Here is an 18,996-nt window from a genome sequence, read left to right as displayed (position 1 = left end):
TATTAGAAATAGTATCAGTGCTGTTTGTGATTGTGTTTTTACATATAGGCCTATTTATTCCTCAGACATGAGCAGACACACACACACACACACACACAGACACACAATCTGTAACCCCTCCCTGCTGATCATCACACAAGTCCATGGTTATTTCAACTTGACTGTTGCAGAAGAAGCAACACTCTGCTCATCCAGGAGCACTGAAAGGCCACATGTCATCAGTTGATTACATCACTGTAGAGCTCAGCTCTGTGTGATTAATAATAATGAGTGATTTCTTCATGTGCTGGTTGTGACAACAAAGAACATAAATACACATCAGAAGCATTAAAGTGCTGCATGAACTGCTGTGGCATCTGATCACTCATGATGATGTGCTATGATGCAGGATGACAACTGCTAAAACTGTCCAGTCATTGAGTCACCTGTCAGTCTGCATGACTCCATGTTCACTCCTCTCATTCAATGTGAACAGAAACACAACCAGAACTAAAATGCAAAAATGTATCATCTTTTCCCGTTTGGTCCGGAGCAAACGAACCGAACCACAGGTGTGAAGCCTGAGGCCACGCTACTTTGCTTAAGTATCTCAGGTCTACCTGTGTAAGGTGGACTGACAGGTGCTGTGGGTGTTGTCCTTGTCTGTCAAACAGAGAGGGAGGTGTCAGCGTACGACCAGGCGTATCTACATATACATGAAGCAGCAACAGACGCACAGCCTGGTGAGGATGAGGAGCAGAAGGAGCCTTCATGTAAAGTTAACATCAGAGTCAGCTGAGCTGGTGGAGCAGAATTAAGTTCCACAAAGAGCAATGTTTCCCACATCTAACCACCTACTGTGGTTATTTAATGGGCTTCAAACAAGGATTTATATTCACACAATTTCTCTGATATTTAATACTTAATATTTAAACACTGCTGCTGGCCCTCATTGACAAAGCAGTCTGAAGTAAAACAGCTAGTGCAAACATAAGAGTTCTCCAGTTGTTGTGGGTCATTTCCATCAGAAGTGCAGTTAATCCACTGGGTCTCACTTCCTCTGATGGTGGCAGTGGATGAAGACGATACTGTGGCACTTTGCTCACGTTTGTGTTACTGAAGGTGGCATTAGCAAGGAAACAGTACTTACTGGGTGTAATTTTAGTTCTATGAGTAACTGTTTCGCTGCAGGTTATTGGAGCCACAATAAAGCACATTATTATAAAGCTCTTCAGACGGGGATGACAGTTTTGCTAAATCCAGTGTTCCCCACACATATAGTTTGCTTTGGCGGGCAGCCAAGGAATATAAGCTACTTTTATTTTTTGAATCCATCAAACACAGTCTGCAGATCTCAGCCATCCTGACATGATACTTTCTGCTTCAACAAGACCAGATTCAGCGCCACACTAAACGCCTTTATCAGCCAACATCAGTATTTTTTACCTGCAGCCTCAGACTCAAGTGGAAGTGTGTGCTGCTAATAGTTCAGTTATAAATGTTTTATCTTCACTCTGACTGACAAAATCAGGCTCCAGTTGACGGACTCAACAACTTTCAGAGGGCAGCTGTAGATGTGCCAGTGTTTTGTTTCAGATTAGGGATTTCATTTGTTTAATTTTCAGAAACATTTTCATCAAACATAAAACCATAATTATAACACAAATTCAACACTACAAATTGTCAGAAATCACTTATTTTATCAGAGACACTCAAAGGAGGACTCTCTGTATATAAAACCTATCAACCTCACTGATCATGTAGGACTGATGTAGGCAGACAGAACGTGACAGTGATGAAACTGGTATTATACGCACCAACACTAATGAAAACTAAATAATAAATATTATATTCACGTCCATGTGATTAGACAGAACTGCGTGCACATCCACTGTGAGTGTTTGGATTATATCCAGCACATCAGCCTGCTGCCAACAGGAGGTGAGAGGCAGAACATGAATACATGGATGGGTTTTGTCTTTTCAGTGGGTTTATATTTATTATTAATGTGTTGTCAAATGGGTGAATGTGTATTTGTCTGTTTGGTCTATTTACAGTGTTTTTAAAAAAAAAACAAAGTCAAAGTCTATGCTGTCAAAGTGATTAAAAAATTGTCTTCATATGTGTGTATTGTTCATTTGCATGCCTTTTGTGTGATGTGCTGAGCTTCATCACATTTCCACAGATATTATTTGGATTTATTTGATCAACCTGGAGATGACATCTCCGTCTCATTACTGTCAGCGGGTGTGAAGGGCACGCTGCTCCACATTGTTCCTTTTCTGCTGCCTTTGATGTTGAATACAAGTGAAATACTGACAGGTGAGGCTTCTGTGGCTCGATCAAGGCTGATCATTTAATGTTGCTTTCAGCTGCAGACCGACTCATTCAGACAGCTAACACTGGCAGGCCAGTAAGACTTTCAACCAAGTTTGAAGCTGAGGAAGGAGGTGGGTGTGACAAGTGAGTCCAAGCGATTTTCTGCCAATCTACAATTGTCACAAGAGTGAGTTGTGTTTCTTGAGATATCTACAGACAACTACAAAGTCTACGTGGGGTTGTTCTTCAAACTTCTGTTTTCCTTCAGATCACACCTTAAATATTTCATGTGAAAATATTCATTTTGCTTCATATCTAAACTCAGGATATCACTCTTAGTAGATTTAGCTTTTGATAGCAGTTGTGATGTCGCTTTGGTCCAGCAGTCCCTTGTCAGAGCTAACGTTAGCTTGTCTGCCCTGGCTAGCTTGACTTTTAGCTTGTCCTTCTTCAATCACACTGATATCATACTGTATACCCTACAAATGTTAATACAAGCGGTTTTAATCAGTAACGTTAGCTATCAATGAATAGCATTTTTACAATGCCCCTTTACAACATTTAACATTTGGGAGTACTCACTGTGCCGTTAAGTTTGTGTTTAACTCAGACAGTGGAGGTTGCTGTTGTTAGGGTTAGCCTACAGTGATTTCCACTACACATGGCTCTTACTTCATGTTATTTCAACACTCCTCCTGCACACAAAGTGCTGTGTTGGTCCTGAATCATAAAGATTCATGAAGCTAGATATACACTGATCAGGCATAACATTATGACCACCTGCCTAATATTGTGAAGGTTCCCCTTGTGCAGCCAAAAGAGCACTGACCTGTCAAGACAGGGACTTGTGGTGTCTGGCACCAGGGCGTTTTATAGTGGATCCTCTGGGTCCTGTATGTTGGGGTGTGGGGCCTCCATGGATCAGACCTGCTCCAGCACGTCTTACAGATACTCAATCAGATTGGGATCTGGGGAATTTGGAGGCCCGGTCAACACCTTGGGCCCTTTATTGTGTTCCTCGAGCTGTTCCTGAGCAGTGTTTGCAGTGTGTCAGGGCACATTGTCCTGCTCGGGGGCCACTGCCATCGGGTAGTGTTGTTGTGATGAGGGGGTGTACTTGGTCCACAACAGTGTTTGGATGGGTGGTGCATGCCAAGTGGCATTCACATGAATGCCAGCAGCCAAGGTTTCCCAGCAGAACATTGCATTGTAATGAGACGATCAATGTTATTCACATCATCTGTCAGTGGTTTTAATGTTGTGGCTGATCAGTGTATAGTCACTGGTCGTTCGTCTCTGACTCACTCTATATTCTCACTTCAATTATCACTCCAGCTGGGACTATAATTAGGTCCTAATCTACACTGTATATATATATATACAGTACAGACCAAAAGTTTGGACACACCTTCTCATTCAAAGAGTTTTCTTTATTTTCATGACTATGAAAATTGTAGATTCACACTGAAGGCATCAAAACTATGAATTAACACATGTGGAATTATATACTTAACAAAAAAGTGTGAAACAACTGAAAATATGTCTTATATTCTAGGTTCTTCAAAGTAGCCACCTTTTGCTTTGATTACTGCTTCGCACACTCTTGGCATTCTCTTGATGAGCTTCAAGAGGTAGTCACCTGAAATGGTCTTCCAACAGTCTTGAAGGAGTTCCCAGAGATGCTTAGCACTTGTTGGCCCTTTTGCCTTCACTCTGCGGTCCAGCTCACCCCAAACCATCTCGATTGGGTTCAGGTCCGGTGACTGTGGAGGCCAGGTCATCTGGCGCAGCACCCCATCACTCTCCTTCTTGGTCAAATAGCCCTTACACAGCCTGGAGGTGTGTTTGGGGTCATTGTCCTGTTGAAAAATAAATGATGGTCCAACTAAACGCAAACCGGATGGAATAGCATGCCGCTGCAAGATGCTGTGGTAGCCATGCTGGTTCAGTATGCCTTCAATTTTGAATAAATCCCCAACAGTGTCACCAGCAAAGCACCCCCACACCATCACACCTCCTCCTCCATGCTTCACGGTGGGAACCAGGCATGTAGAGTCCATCCGTTCACCTGTTCTGCGTCGCACAAAGACACGGTGGTTGGAACCAAAGATCTCAAATTTGGACTCATCAGACCAAAGCACAGATTTCCACTGGTCTAATGTCCATTCCTTGTGTTCTTTAGCCCAAACAAGTCTCTTCTGCTTGTTGCCTGTCCTTAGCAGTGGTTTCCTAGCAGCTATTCTACCATGAAGGCCTGATTCACACAGTCTCCTCTTAACAGTTGTTCTAGAGATGTGTCTGCTGCTAGAACTCTGTGTGGCATTGACCTGGTCTCTAATCTGAGCTGCTGTTAACCTGCGATTTCTGAGGCTGGTGACTCGGATGAACTTATCCTCCGCAGCAGAGGTGACTCTTGGTCTTCCTTTCCTGTGGCGGTCCTCATGTGAGCCAGTTTCTTTGTAGCGCTTGATGGTTTTTGCGACTGCACTTGGGGACACTTTCAAAGTTTTCCCAATTTTTCGGACTGACTGACCTTCATTTCTTAAAGTAATGATGGCCACTCGTTTTTCTTTACTTAGCTGCTTTTTTCTTGCCATAATACAAATTCTAACAGTCTATTCAGTAGGACTATCAGCTGTGTATCCACCTGACTTCTGCACAACACAACTGATGGTCCCAACCCCATTTATAAGGCAAGAAATCCCACTTATTAAACCTGACAGGGCACACCTGTGAAGTGAAAACCATTTCAGGTGACTATCTCTTGAAGCTCATCAAGAGAATGCAGAGTGTGTGCAAAGCAGTAATCAGAACAAAAGGTGGCTACTTTGAAGAAACTAGAATATAAGGCGTATTTTCAGTTGTTTTACACTTTTTTGTTAAGTACATATTTCCACATGTGTTAATTCATAGTTTTGATGCCTTCAGTGTGAATCTACAATGTCAATAGTCATGAAAAGAAAGGAAACTCATTGAATGAGAAGGTGTGTCCAAACTTTTGGTCTGTACTGTATATCAGTGGCGAGCGGTGACCTTTTACTGTGGTCATGCTGAAGTGTCAATACCATGCGCGCCCGTAAGGGGGGTATTTATTTATTAATAAAAAATATAATATGTTTTTTAACTACTATAGTGGAAACCGCTTATAGTGATCACGTTGGTCCAGAGTAGCTACATTTGATCACTATAAGCGGTTGATTACTAAAACCGAATTGTTATTATTTCACTTGTTTTTTTATGATCTCTTCATCTAAATGCCAGTTGTATAGTTTTTCAATGAGAAAAATGTAACGAAACGGTCGTCAGCGCGATCCTCTCGTCAGCTCCAAACTCACCCGTCTGCACCTCAATCACAGACCACAGCTGGTTTTCCACACAGCATTTACAGTAACTCACGTGACACGTCTCAGATCAGTAGGCACTGCTGCCGGTGTGTTTTTAAAATGAGCGAACTAGGCTAGTAGCGCCGCAGATTTCTCATTCCCCACCTTGTTTGACTGAGAGTGTTTCGAGATGGTTTTCATGAATGAACAGGCAATATGTCACTGTCAGACCGGATCGTTTGACGGGAGGGGTATGGGGCGCCGATTGTAAAGTTGCGCATGCTAAAATAAACAGCAACTTTTCCACACATTTAGCACCAAGCCCCATTAAAAAAACGTATGTGAATTTTTTAGTATTGCTTCTGACCAGATTTACAGCAATATTTGTGAACTTAAAATATAATGTCAATGTTAAATCTAAATGTTAAATCTAAATCTAAATGTTAAATATTAAATCTAAATGTTAAATCTAAATCTAAATATAAATGTTAAATATAAATGTTAAATATAAATATAAATATAAATGTTAAATATAAATGTTAAATATAAATATAAATATAAATATAAATATAAATATAAATGTTAAATCTAAATGTTAAATATAAATCTAAATGTTAAATCTAAATCTAAATCTAAATGTTAAATCTAAATGTCACGGGTGAAACTAAACATTTAGCTAATTCACACTGCCTGTCACCGGAAGTACCAAAATAAAAGCTACCGAGTGCTGTAGTGGCTCTACTGTGGTGTATGCTGTAGCTGTGCTAGCCCTTTTCAAGCAGAGAAGCCGCATTATCGCCGGAGCGGCGGTTCGCTAATTCTCCGCTGTTGGTTGTTCACACAGAGCCAAGCAGCGCTGGCATAAAGACGAACCGCTGTGTAATTCACACAGAAAGCCGCCGCTGCGGCTCCGAAAGAGGTACACGTCATGTTGATGACGTGTTTCCCCAGGTGTCCTCCATTGACAGGAGTCCTGTCAATCTAAACATGTACTGCTGACTGTTTATAATCATATGGATGCTGTTATAATGTGTTGGGATTGAGATCCTGACCCACCAAACATCAAGCTGCTTGGCTCTGTGTGAACAACGACAACGACGACGACGACAGAGAAATGGTGAACCGCCGCTGCGGCGATAATGCAGAGACTCTGTGAAAAGGGCTACTGTCGCTGTCGTTGCGGACGCATTGCTGAACCTCTGTATTGCTGCCAAAACGGCCCTACCAATGTTTCCAGCTAAGTCGCTGGACATGGTGGCAGGCAACATGAGAGCACGGTGAGGAGACGTGACTAACAGTGCAGCGCAATCACTCGCCTGACTACCCGAGGAGACCGCAGATAGCGCTTGTTCGCGACAATGAGCTTTTATTTTGGTACTTCCGGCGACAGGCAGTGTGAATTTGCATATTAGCTAAATATTTAGTTTCACCATGACATTTAGATTTAACATTTAGCATTTAGATTTAACATTTAGATTTAACATTTAGATTTAGATTTAACATTTAGATTTAACATTTAGCATTTAGATTTATATTTAACATTTAAATTTAACATTTATATTTATATTAAACATTTAACATTTATATTTATATTTAACATTTAAATTTAACATTTATATTTAGATTTAACATTTAACATTTAGATTTACATTTAACATTTAGATTTAGATTTAACATTTAGGTTTTATATTTAACATTTGGATTTAGATTTTGTATTTAGATTTAACATTGACATTATATTTTTACAAGAGAAGTAAATATCACAAAGTTCACAAATATTGCTGTAAATCTGGTCAAAAGTAACATTTTAAAATTAACGTGTTTTTTAAACGTGTTTTTTTGCTAAATGTGTGGAAAAGTTGCTGTTTATTTTAGCAGGCGCAACTTTACAATCGGCGCCCCATAGAGGGGGGGTCGGGCCATATGAGTTTCACTTCTACCGCGCCGTCCACTTGAAATTATAGTTTTCTTTTCCTCAAAAGTTCTCCACGAAAACGGCACTGAACGCAAAGACTGAATAGAATTAATATTTTCACTCATTTTGACCAGGCTACACGATGAAATGAACCACTGACAGTTTCCCGCTGAAAAATTCAAACAAGTCAGTTTTGCGCATGCGCGTTGGCAGATAAGCTGCTTCACTGACAGCTTTTTTGCCATTCAAAATGCTCATCTACAGTAAACACAGCCTCTAGCAGTAACTGTACTACTCGGTGTCACAGTGCGCATGCGCGAAACAAGCTGTCAGCTTTCCAGCTTTTCGCAAGCAAAACGGGATAGATTAGGCACGGATCTAAGACCAAAACAGTAGAACTAAGGTATTGTATAATTGAACACACTGCCAGATTAATATTTTCAATTATTTTCATTGAAGGGCTTGGGCATGCACTGCATTTATAGCTTATTATGACCGCTCGCCCATGATATATATATATATACACATATACACTCTGTATATATATATACACTGTGTAACATGTAGAGTAATATAGGATATAAATATATAAAGTACGTATATAGGGCAGTTTCTTAGAGAGAGAGAGAGAGAGAGAAGCTTCCTCCATGATAAAGTAGAGTATACTGAGCCAGCGAGCACTAATTTCCCTTTTCAGGTTCTAAGTCTTCTCTCTGGCCTACAGAATGAGGCAGGTCTCTCAGATTAGGACCTAATTATAGTCCCAGCTGGAGTGATAATTGAAGTGAGAATATAGAGCGAGTCAGAGACGATCAGAGGCCTGCTGGGGGATCAGGAGGACAGAGTTTGCTTTGGCCTTTCATCACATTCAGCTCTGTTCTTCTATTAAACAGCATCTCCTCTCTGTGCCTGAGACAGAAGCAGCCAGAACACTTCACCTTGACAAGGACAGTGATATGAGCCACTACACTACTGACCCTACAGGGTCACTACGGCCACATCTCAATACTGTAAGATCTTCATCAGCTCTGTACTCATGACCACTAGTCACTGAATAGTACAGATACCTGTGAGTTATCACATAGACTATAGAGGTTGTGTGGATGTGTCACCTCTGATACTACACACATACAAGTTGTGACTTCACAGTCTCTTATTTACTGTACATTACAGTATAAACACGTTGATATTGATTGCAGGTGAACCTGTGAACAGATCGACATGACTCATGAATACAAGCTTTCTGCCTCTCATCTATTGTACTGTATGATTCAGATGACTGCTTTACTGTATATTTGAATGTGTTTTCTTTATTTTCTCATTCTTCCATTTGTGAATATTATTTTGCTGCAGCAGTTTGTTAAGATTAATTCTGGAAACGACTGACACTTGAACCAAACAGCCAAACAAATACTCCCTCCTTTCAGCCTCTTCAGAAGCTCCGCCACCTAAAGTCATGTCAATAACAGGAGCACTGGGCGAGCTGAGCAGAGGACAGATATGGTGGATTCGAGAGCTTAGGGCCCTGCTCTTCTCAGTTTCTCCCAACGAGGAGAGAGCCTATTGGGAAGCATGCAGCCGCATTAAGGAAATGTTTTTTCTAGTTATAATTCTCTTAACCTTTCAGAAGGCCCTGAGGTCGTCACCGTCACTCTTTGTCAGACAACTGACCATATATTGGATCGGTCAGGACATGTCATCCATCACCCTGGTAACCAAGTAAATGTTGTGTGTGTCCACCCGGAGCTTCACCATCACAGAGACAGAGAAGTCCATTTGTGGGAGCAGATCATCTGGACACTTAGTGTGTGGCCACCCCTCTGTTTCCACAGCATCAGCCAGTGTCAATCCAGTTGTTTCTCTGACTGCACCGGTGCCTCAGTCCAGCACTCCCAAACACTGCCAGCACGTTTCTGCTAGAAAGAAACGGTATATGGACACGAGCCCTAAGGCTCAATAACAGTGTTACACAGGCAGAGACATGTCAGGTCTGCCAAAACAAGTATAATATTTACATCCCAAGTTGGCAAAGCATCTCTGGTCTTATTTAGGTTTCATTGCTTCATGGTGTAGCTCTGTTCCTTGTGGGCGAGGAGTCAGCAGAGCAGGGAAAGAGGCAGAGGTCCGAGTGCGGCTGGTTCCCCTGTTGCTGATTGGCTGGTATGGTGTTGTGCAGCTCAGCCTGAGCAGCTCTGCTTCTCATTTACAAACCAGAGCTGTGTATGAACAACTGCGTCTAGTGGACATTTTGGCAGACCGTGAGGAGATATTTGCTGAATCTGACTGTAACTGTAACTGTGCTGGATTAGAATCGCTGACTGCTCCTTTAAAGAGGCACTGCAGGGGAGCTGGTTCAGGGCTCTGGTGTTGTGCTTGCTGGCTCACTGACATGATGTACGGGACACTAAATAGAATGGAGTCTATCCTAAGATAATAGTGTCATTAAAAATATATACAGCATGTTTCAAGCTCATATTGAGTTTCGAGTTTGTCTGTCAGGAGGTAATATTTTGTGAAATTATAACACCAGGATATTTCCTGAGATGGTTCACGTAGTGTGAAAATCCATCACATGCTTGATTGTGAGTAAACTGTCTTTTCTGTGTCTGCTTGGAATTGAGGGTTCAGTTCAGCTGACCTGTGTGACCCTCCCTAACTGTGACTCCAGGTCTGTGACTTCATGTGTAGAGGTGTCTCTCAGCAGGCCTCTCGTAGTAGCCGAGCTGTAGCACAGGTACCACGGCGACTCCTCCTCTCTGCTCTGACAGTGTGATGCTCTCTGCATCACGTGATGCCACCAGGACTAATGACTTCAGCATCTCCTCATGAGTTGTCTGTGACAGTACAATGTTTGACTGGCTGGTAACATGATGGTCTGTTAGTGTGGTGATGACTCAGATCATTTGGCTCAGCTCAGCCTCAGAACCGACTCTTCATTCAGCTCCACTCAAATGTAGCAGTGTTTTGACCTATGATGGGTACATATGTGTACACATGTATCAATCACTGTAATTATACTAACACTAACCCTACATTGTGATTGGTATAAAAACCTTAATAATGTCAAAACATCAACCAACATGAACGTATTGTTTTTATTGAACTATGTGTTGTGTGTTGAAACCAGCACAACATACAAAAGTCTCAGCATGCTTGGCTCTTAATTTTACCAGAGTCAGACTTATCTGGAAGTAAAGCAAATACATTTTTATCGTCTTATTTTTCCGTCTTGTATTATTTTTATTTAAAAAAGGAAAAAGGGCTCTCAGGCGGCAGCCGGCTCGTTAACGAGCGACACATCGCTAGTGTCTAGTGTCTTACCCATAGATGCAGGAGATGTCAATGACCACGTCGATCATGTCACAACACAGTTCATATGTCTGCATGTCCACTGGACTGCTGTCTGTGGCGATGTAGATCTTACTGACCACATCGAACAGGAAGGCCTTCTCAATGCCTGAGTTCTGAAAACAGAGACGGAGACGAAGAAGAGCATCAGTGAGGATGACCTCACCTGGAGAGGTCCTGCCTTCATTTAATGTCAGTCCTGGCTTCATTTAATGTTAGTCCTGCCTCTTAATTCGTTCTTTTGCAATTAAATTTCTCTGAAGAGAGACGGAGCTGTCGTCTCCTGTCTTCATTTTGATTAGCAGAACACAGTCTCTTATTCTGTGGCCTGTCAAACATCACACACAGGTTGGATTTTAATTTCAACTTAACAAACCTTGTTGCCAGAGGGGGAGGGAGGTGTTTACTTCACTCTGTGCAGCCTTTTTAAACAGACTGGCCTGTTTTATAAAGAGAATCTATCTTCAATTAACACTTCAACTCTTTATAGCGTGAACGATCACAAGGACTAAATCCAATGAGCTTTGCTCTGGTTTTATCATCAAACAACACAGAGTTATGTTACCTTCTTTCTATCTTGGTATTCTGATACTGTGCTAACAGCTACAATACTCTGGGTTTGTACACATTTTAATTAAGTGACTCAACAACACATTAGTAGTTGTGCTTTATTGTGCACACCAGCACATTTTACAGATCAGGTTGGTATTTCTCAGAGTGGTTTCATCTTGAAGAAGAATTCCACGACAGAATCTTGAGGTGTTGCACTCACATACCTTCACATAAATAAAATCTTATTGTTGCTCAATAGTGTTTCACTGCCCTCATATTCATCAGTGAGGATAGGCTAAATAACAGAAACACCACTCTGTATGTGGCGATGCAGTTTTGAACATTAGTGCGGACAAAATAAAATAAAAACATGCAAAATGCAGAACAGTTCAACAGCAGCATGAACTACATCCTCCAAGACTGTGATGAAATCTACCGACACATCATGTTTGCTTCACTCGTATGGCTGCACTCTAATGTCTCTGCCAAAAACTGTGTTGTGTTGTTAACTGTAACCAAATGAGGAATTTGTACTTCACATTGCAGATGCCCCACTGACTTTTAAAGCTGATGTGTGGCAACTTTTAGGGTTTCCCCATTTCAAGAAATGATAATGGCAAAAGAGAACATTTTGCAAATACTGCTGGACAACGGTCGGCCAGGCTACAATACGGGACATACATCAAACATGAGCCATGAAGCCGTTTTGCACATCTCCACCCAGAAAAGCTCCAGTCACAACATCGACCTGCTGTGAGGAAAAAGCTTCGGCAGGCCAGAAGACTGAAAGAAGCATTTCGTCCCTGTTAGGATGGCCGTGTGGCAGCTGGATATTTGAAACAGGAGTCTGAGGCAGAGGTTTGGTGCAGACCAAGACCAGGTGTTTATTTTCACCAACATTTAACATATATCAGAACACCATTATGACGCTTGGTGCTTGCTGGAAACTGGCTGCCTTATATAGCCTGCCACTGCCATTAACTTCTACCCCTCCCACAGTATAGGGGAATCTGCGCCACACCTGACAGGAAACTAACACAACAAACACAAATACATCAGAATACATCTAGATTCCACTAATATAAAGTATTCTACCTGATCTTATTTTATCTCACACCATACCAGCCAATCCTAGCAATCCTAACATACTGTACAAACTAAAGTCCCAGACACCCCTACACCAATCAACAGGTGGTATCTCCTGGAACCTTTAAATTTGTGCTTCGTTACCCTGGGGACTCTTTTGCCCAGAACACCCTGAAGAGGAGACACAACAGGGGAGTGAACTTGCATTCAAACATTACACAGTCAGCCACAAATCAGTAAACTAACATGTTGTCTGTGCTTTATATGTTTAATTAACTGAGACAAACTGAATGTGTTTGTCTTACAGGAAACCCTTCACCACTGAGGAGGTACCTACTTAACAGCATCAGCAATGTAACAATTTCAATAAAGCAATTCAATCTTCTGGCTTAGTGTCTTATTCTATTAACTGTTAACATTGTGCTACACAGAGTGATAATGACAGGACCTTCATTAGTCTCCAAAAACAGTCTGAGAGCTGAAGACACAAGACACATGGGAGAAATCATAAGGCAGAGACTGAAGGTAGTTTTTCTGTGGCCAACAACCAGAGATTTATGAAGTCAGTAAACATGCTGGAGATATATTAGTCACAGCTGCTGTTATGACATGTGCCAAACCTGCTTGTTTTAAAGTGCTACATACAGAAAAAACGTTTGTTTGAGGTGAGTTATTTGAAAAACTGAGGGTTTGATTATTTCTGTCCTTGTTGGTTATTTGACCTGTGAGACACAGTGGCACCTCTCTCTGTGAGTTGGTAGCAGGTTTAAGATGTTGGATGATCTTGTTCCTGCCTCTGTGACTTGTTTATGATGCTGTACTTACTGTACCACAGTACACTGCAGCTCCATACACTAACATCAGATGCCAGCTTTACAGTTACAGTATCTCACCTTGGAGGAATGCCACAGCTCTACAACCAGTAGAGTTTATAATATCTGTCAAACTGTGAGAAACAATGATATTAGACAGAAGTTACAGCAGGACTTCAGTTAGTAGACACAGCCACGGTAAAAACTGAAGCTCACTGCTCTGTGAGGAATGTGAGTAAATGTATTTGAATGTGATCGTAGATGAACTTTCACTTCATGTCGGCGACACAAACATCCTCCATGCTGCTCTCTGGTTAGCAGCTCAGCTGGGAAACAATCACAGATCATTTCCAACTTGATGACCAGCTCGCTTTTAGAGGACCTCAGTCGAGAAAAAAATATATTGACTTAGTATCTGGAAAAAGAGTGTGATGATCATTTATCGTGCTGTGATTGGCTGAGAAGGGGGAGTCAGCATCGAGCTTCTCAGCCAATCACAGGGTGGTAAATGAGCTGCCTTTAGTTTCATCTATACTCTCACATACATACATTCATCTTTCTCTTAAAGACTTTCTTCAGACACAATCATTCTTTACAACATTAAATGTACATGAATACATGTTTATGTGAGAGACAATGATGTGCAGAGCAGTTTGTCGTCTTGTATCAGAATAGACCTCCAGTGTGCTGCTGGTAGTCCTGATACAGGCTACATTTGTTCAGTTGTTTTAAAACAGCTTTCAATGTAGGTTTGAATTAATAATATAAACACTTGTATTGTTATAATATGACTGGAGTAAAGAAGGCAAGTGAAACCAAACCAAACAAACAGCAGTCCAGTTAGAGAATATTAACATAATAATATCTCAGTATTAGTAGTAAACTCATATTTAAATATAAAACAGGATTATTTTCACTGTTTTCAATATGCAAGTACTGTTTTTATATTGCTTACCTTTTAGCGAGGCACATTATTGTGACATGAAATGGACTCTAGTTTAGGATCTATGGGGTCATACGTTATATGTGAGGTGTCACTATCAGATTGGTGATTGGTCTGAAGACCGGCCAATAGATGTAAATATACGTTGTTACAGCACATTTAACCTCATTTATATGGCAAATTAAACTTTAATTTGCATGTGAAAGTAAACAACACAAAGAGTAAAACAAGCAAAAATAAATAATATTACCAGGAAACTGGAACATCTGTCATTCAGGATGACATCATGTTTAACCTAAATGAGGCATGTAACACTCATAAACAGTGACGAATGCATGTCAGTGCTTCATCCAGTTCATATTCTTTGGTGGCATTCAATAAGTCTGCGTTCTTGAAATACAAACAATATATCTGTTATGTAAGACTGCCACCTAGTGACTGGATTGTGAAGTACAGGAGGACAGGCACATGCAACATACTGCCCATAGTCCAGCTTGGTTATTAAAATACTGTGGGCAAAATCCAGAAGTACGCTGACGTAAATTCAGTTTAGATTTGACTAAACATCTTCACTTCATTCAGCAGCAGGATTACTCACAGATATGAAGATGTTGAGGAGGTTTTCCAGCGTCGGCAGCTGTGGGATGAGCTTCTGGACCACTTTACTGAACGCCTCGAATATGGAGTGGTCATATATACTGGTTAAATAGAAGCTGTGGAGGTCAAGGACAACAATCTGAATCAGATTAGATTTTTTATGACACAGTACTTCACAATTTGATCATTCGTAGCATACAGATATGGCCAAAAAACAAGGCAGCTGTCCCTTATCGACAGGTTAGCATGAGCAGGTTGTTACACACATTTCTAGTTAGCCTGACAGTCCCAAAGTTTGAATTATGTCAGAAAAGCCTAACAAGCATACTTATAACTATAGTACTGAAACTTTTAATATCAATACTGACATTTATATAATTAACATTAATAAAACAAATAGGCATATCTTTCTACAAAACTATCTGTTGGTTTAAACAATGTCCGTCTAAACACAAGCAGCTCTTACATTGGCAAGATTAAGATTTAAATCGGTACATGTCGTCTTTATTGTGCATTGACGTGCACTGTTAATCACTGATCTCTACTGAGTGATCTTTCAGTGGTAAGAAGTTATAGGAGCCCTTTAGTTTACAGGTGAAAATCTTTTGTTATTATGAAACAATTCTGTTCATTACAAGTTGTGAGGTAATTGTAAAATGTTGGCCCACAATCCTCTATTTCTACATTTAATGATGCAGAATGTATGCAACTAAGATATGCTGATTTAAAAGTGTTCACCTTCTGATAAATCATTCCTACTGGACAGTTTACTATCAGACTTTGATCATGCACTCATCGCCCAATCAGAATCTGAGATGCTGCATGATCACACCTGTCTTCTCCAGGAGTGAAGAAGCAGATGTTGTATTTGAAATGAGGAAAGCTTCTCCATTCGAGCGCCTGGTAGGTAGTGAAAAGGTTCCTTCTGTATTTTCTTGAGTGAGGCATGATAATCATTTTGCTTCATATTATTGTTAATAAACACAGATTACTATTTTAATTGTTGAGTCTTTGGTCTGCTCAGCCCATATGATGCCATACTGCCATTCTATAACATAAGAAACATTAGCTAGTTAGTTATTTCTGTGACACTGTGGCGTGCTTTGTTTCCAGCCTTGGTTTGAGCAACTATCACTGAAACATATCAATGCAAACTGCACATCACTGATCGTTCTCAGAAACTAATACTCCCACACAGCCAACATGTTCCTTATGTGTGAAAACAAACCGCATCTGCACACAGCACAAGATGTGACACGTGAGCGTTGCACATTGTGTGTCAGAGTCATGGAGGAAGATGGTGCCATGATGAAGCAGTGAAGGTGGAGCTAAATGCTGTAGACGGCAGTCAGGAAAATCATTGGACAATGTTTTATTCAGGATTAAAGGCAACATGAGGAGCAGGCAAACACGACAGCAAGACCAGGGAACGTGACAAAGACTTAAATACAAACTAAATTAATGAGGGGATGAGGTCCAGGTGGAGCGAGCCAGAGAAACACAGGTGAGGGTGGTGAATGGAAAAATACTAGAAACAGAGAAGGAGCTGATAGGCTGGAAACACTGTGAAGATGGAGGAGCTGATGTCATGTCATTTGCAAATAGGCCAGTATCATTATTAAAACCAAAAACATTGATGAAATGTTTCTGATTTCATTTGGAGTGAAAATAAATAAATAAATAAATAAATAAATGACATTCAGTCAGACTTCGTCATTAAAGTGCATGTATCCAGCACACCTTTATACATAAGATGTCATGCATCACCATTTTTACATTTCATTTCTATACAGTAAAAGGTATATATGTACTTATATAGATGTATCTCTTTATTTTGCTCCAATCAAAAGTTGTTTTAATTTCTTGAATCTGTTTTGTATTACAGTACTTATTTAATACAAACGAATCATGAAACCAGAAACAATCCAAAAGCTGCGGTCAAACCCACCTCAGGTGTATTCGTTCCAGGCCGGCGTCTGCGAGGTCATCGTTGGCCCGTTTGTGAATGTCCCTCTGCTTCTCGATCTTGTGGTCATCTGACAGGCCATCCACTTTGTGAATGAACACCTCGAAGTTGATGTCGGGGTTGACTTTGTAGGCCCTGGTCACTGTGAGATGCAGTCTGCTCAGAGCCTCCACATAGTCATCCTATCATGAAGAAGAGAAGAGTCACACCACTGAAGAAGCAGTATGTTCAGTTTACTCTGTGGTTTAAACTACAAACGTTCTCTGGGGTGAATATCGTTGTAATAACTGAACAGTCTGGCCAATGCTGTTTATGTAATGTTATGTGTATATTACTGTGCATAAGAAAAGTCAATACAGAAATGTCAAAGATGTATTTTTTACTCCCTAATATCAGTATCAGCACTGGCACAAACAGTGGATCGTGGTTGGGCTCTAGTGTCTATGTCTTTGTTTGCCGAGGCTCTAAGACCTGATTGTGCCGAGTCAACAAATAGTGAGGAAATCCTTCAGAACATTATGAAGGATCGATTACTGATACAACATGGCTGTGTGGCCTGACCTGTGAGTCGATAACAAAGATTAGCGCTCCAGTGCCTCTGAAGATCATTTCATAGTCAAAGGTGGGGTCGAAGAAGTCGATCTGGCCGGGGAAATCCCAGATCTGGAAGCTGACGAAGGAGCTGTTGGAGACGTCCTCTCTGCAGATCTTATTGGTGCTCTCCAGGAACAGGGTCTCATTGGGTGACATTTTATGGAAAACCACCTTCTGGATGGAGGACTTCCCACTCCTCCGCAGGCCCATCAACAGTATCCGAGGTTTGACCTCTCCATTCAGGGAATCACTGAAGCCCAGCACTGCACATCAACAAAGGGACAAAGTCACTGTGGAGTAGTGAGTGAACCCAGCTGACAACACACAGGTTAACAGAGTGCTTCATGAGGACGACTCAGCAGTGGTGGGAGATATTAAAATAACACCATGTATTTATAACAACGTGATTTACATTTATAAATAAATTAGATAAATGTGACGTCTTATAACCAAACTACTTCCACACTACTAACTAATAACCTTGATTATGTCATCAGGATTATCTCTGTTAGGCTGCTCGACACATATCTTTCTTTATGAACTGGGGCTGTTTTTAATGGACCCTGACACACAGGGAGTGTCTAAAAAAAGATGCTATCAAATTAAACTGTGGGATATGTAGTAAACAGTCTTCCTAACAGGGACTAAAGGTCCAGATATCTCCACCTCTGCTGGTTCAGTTGTGACCATTTTTCTCTGAATCTGTCTCTGCTCAGGTTCTCAGCTTTATAAAAGTGGCTGAATCACTGTAGTGCACTTCTAACACCAGGAATACAAAGACATTTTGAACTGGCACAGCATTGGTTCAAACAAAAAGGCTGTGAAAGACTGAGGAGGCCACACACTCTATCAGTCAGTGTACAGTAAAAAGTCAGTAACACAGTGTTTGGTAAAACAATAGCTCCCATTATATCTCAGCCCCAGTTGACCTCATCTCGTTGCAGTGTGGGCATAAAGAACTGTGGAGCTGAAGGCCACTGAGTGTCCAAGTGTTTACTCATGGTAACAACACACTCATTTCAATGCCTCCGTCTACCACTTGTGACTGGAAGTCACTTCATAAAGAAAGAGAGGGAGTAAAGAGACGGAGACAGAAGTGAACAGAATCCAGACAGCTGTTTGTTTCATCATAGACGTCCACGACTAATCAAGTGTCCCTCACACTGCAGTCCAACAGCCAATCACAGAAGACTAATGCTACTTCAAAGTATCATTTCAAGTTTTACTCTGATACTCTACAACTATGTTTCATTTCAGATTTTAAATTTAAATTTAAAAGGAGGTTCACTGTAATTAAAATCATTTACCATGTAGGAGTAACAAAGAGTATGTGCATGTACACTCTGCATTTACAGCTGATTCACAAGAAGTTTGGAAGCTGTGTGAAATATAATAAAATGGAATGTGACACTTTGTTAATCCTCTTTGACTCAACTGAAAACAGTACAAAGACTATATATTTCATGTTTGAACTCATTAATGTCATGATTTTTGGAAATAAATGCTTCTTGTGAATGTGGTGCAGCAACATGTGTCACACAAGTTGTGACAGGAGCAACAAA

General features: G+C 40.8%; 1 protein-coding gene across 1 annotated transcript in view; it reads right to left on the bottom strand.

The window, feature by feature from the left end:
• The window catches only part of rragd (ras-related GTP binding D), a 39,995-nt gene that overhangs the window by 19,141 nt on the left and 1,858 nt on the right, over positions 1-18,996 (bottom strand). The window contains exons 2-5 of the mRNA XM_084381349.1: positions 17,402-17,697; positions 16,823-17,022; positions 14,876-14,990; positions 10,858-11,000 (exon numbers count right to left, since the gene is read on the bottom strand). Of these exons, the coding sequence (XP_084237475.1) occupies positions 10,858-11,000; positions 14,876-14,990; positions 16,823-17,022; positions 17,402-17,697 (754 nt within the window). The remainder of the gene's footprint in view (positions 1-10,857; positions 11,001-14,875; positions 14,991-16,822; positions 17,023-17,401; positions 17,698-18,996) is intronic.

The sequence above is a fragment of the Pagrus pagrus genome (assembly GCF_965226575.1).
Source record: "Pagrus pagrus genome assembly, chromosome: 18".
Lineage (NCBI taxonomy): Eukaryota > Metazoa > Chordata > Actinopteri > Spariformes > Sparidae > Pagrus > Pagrus pagrus.
Note: the sequence above shows the minus strand (reverse complement) of the source record. Positions and strands in the feature narration are given on the sequence as shown.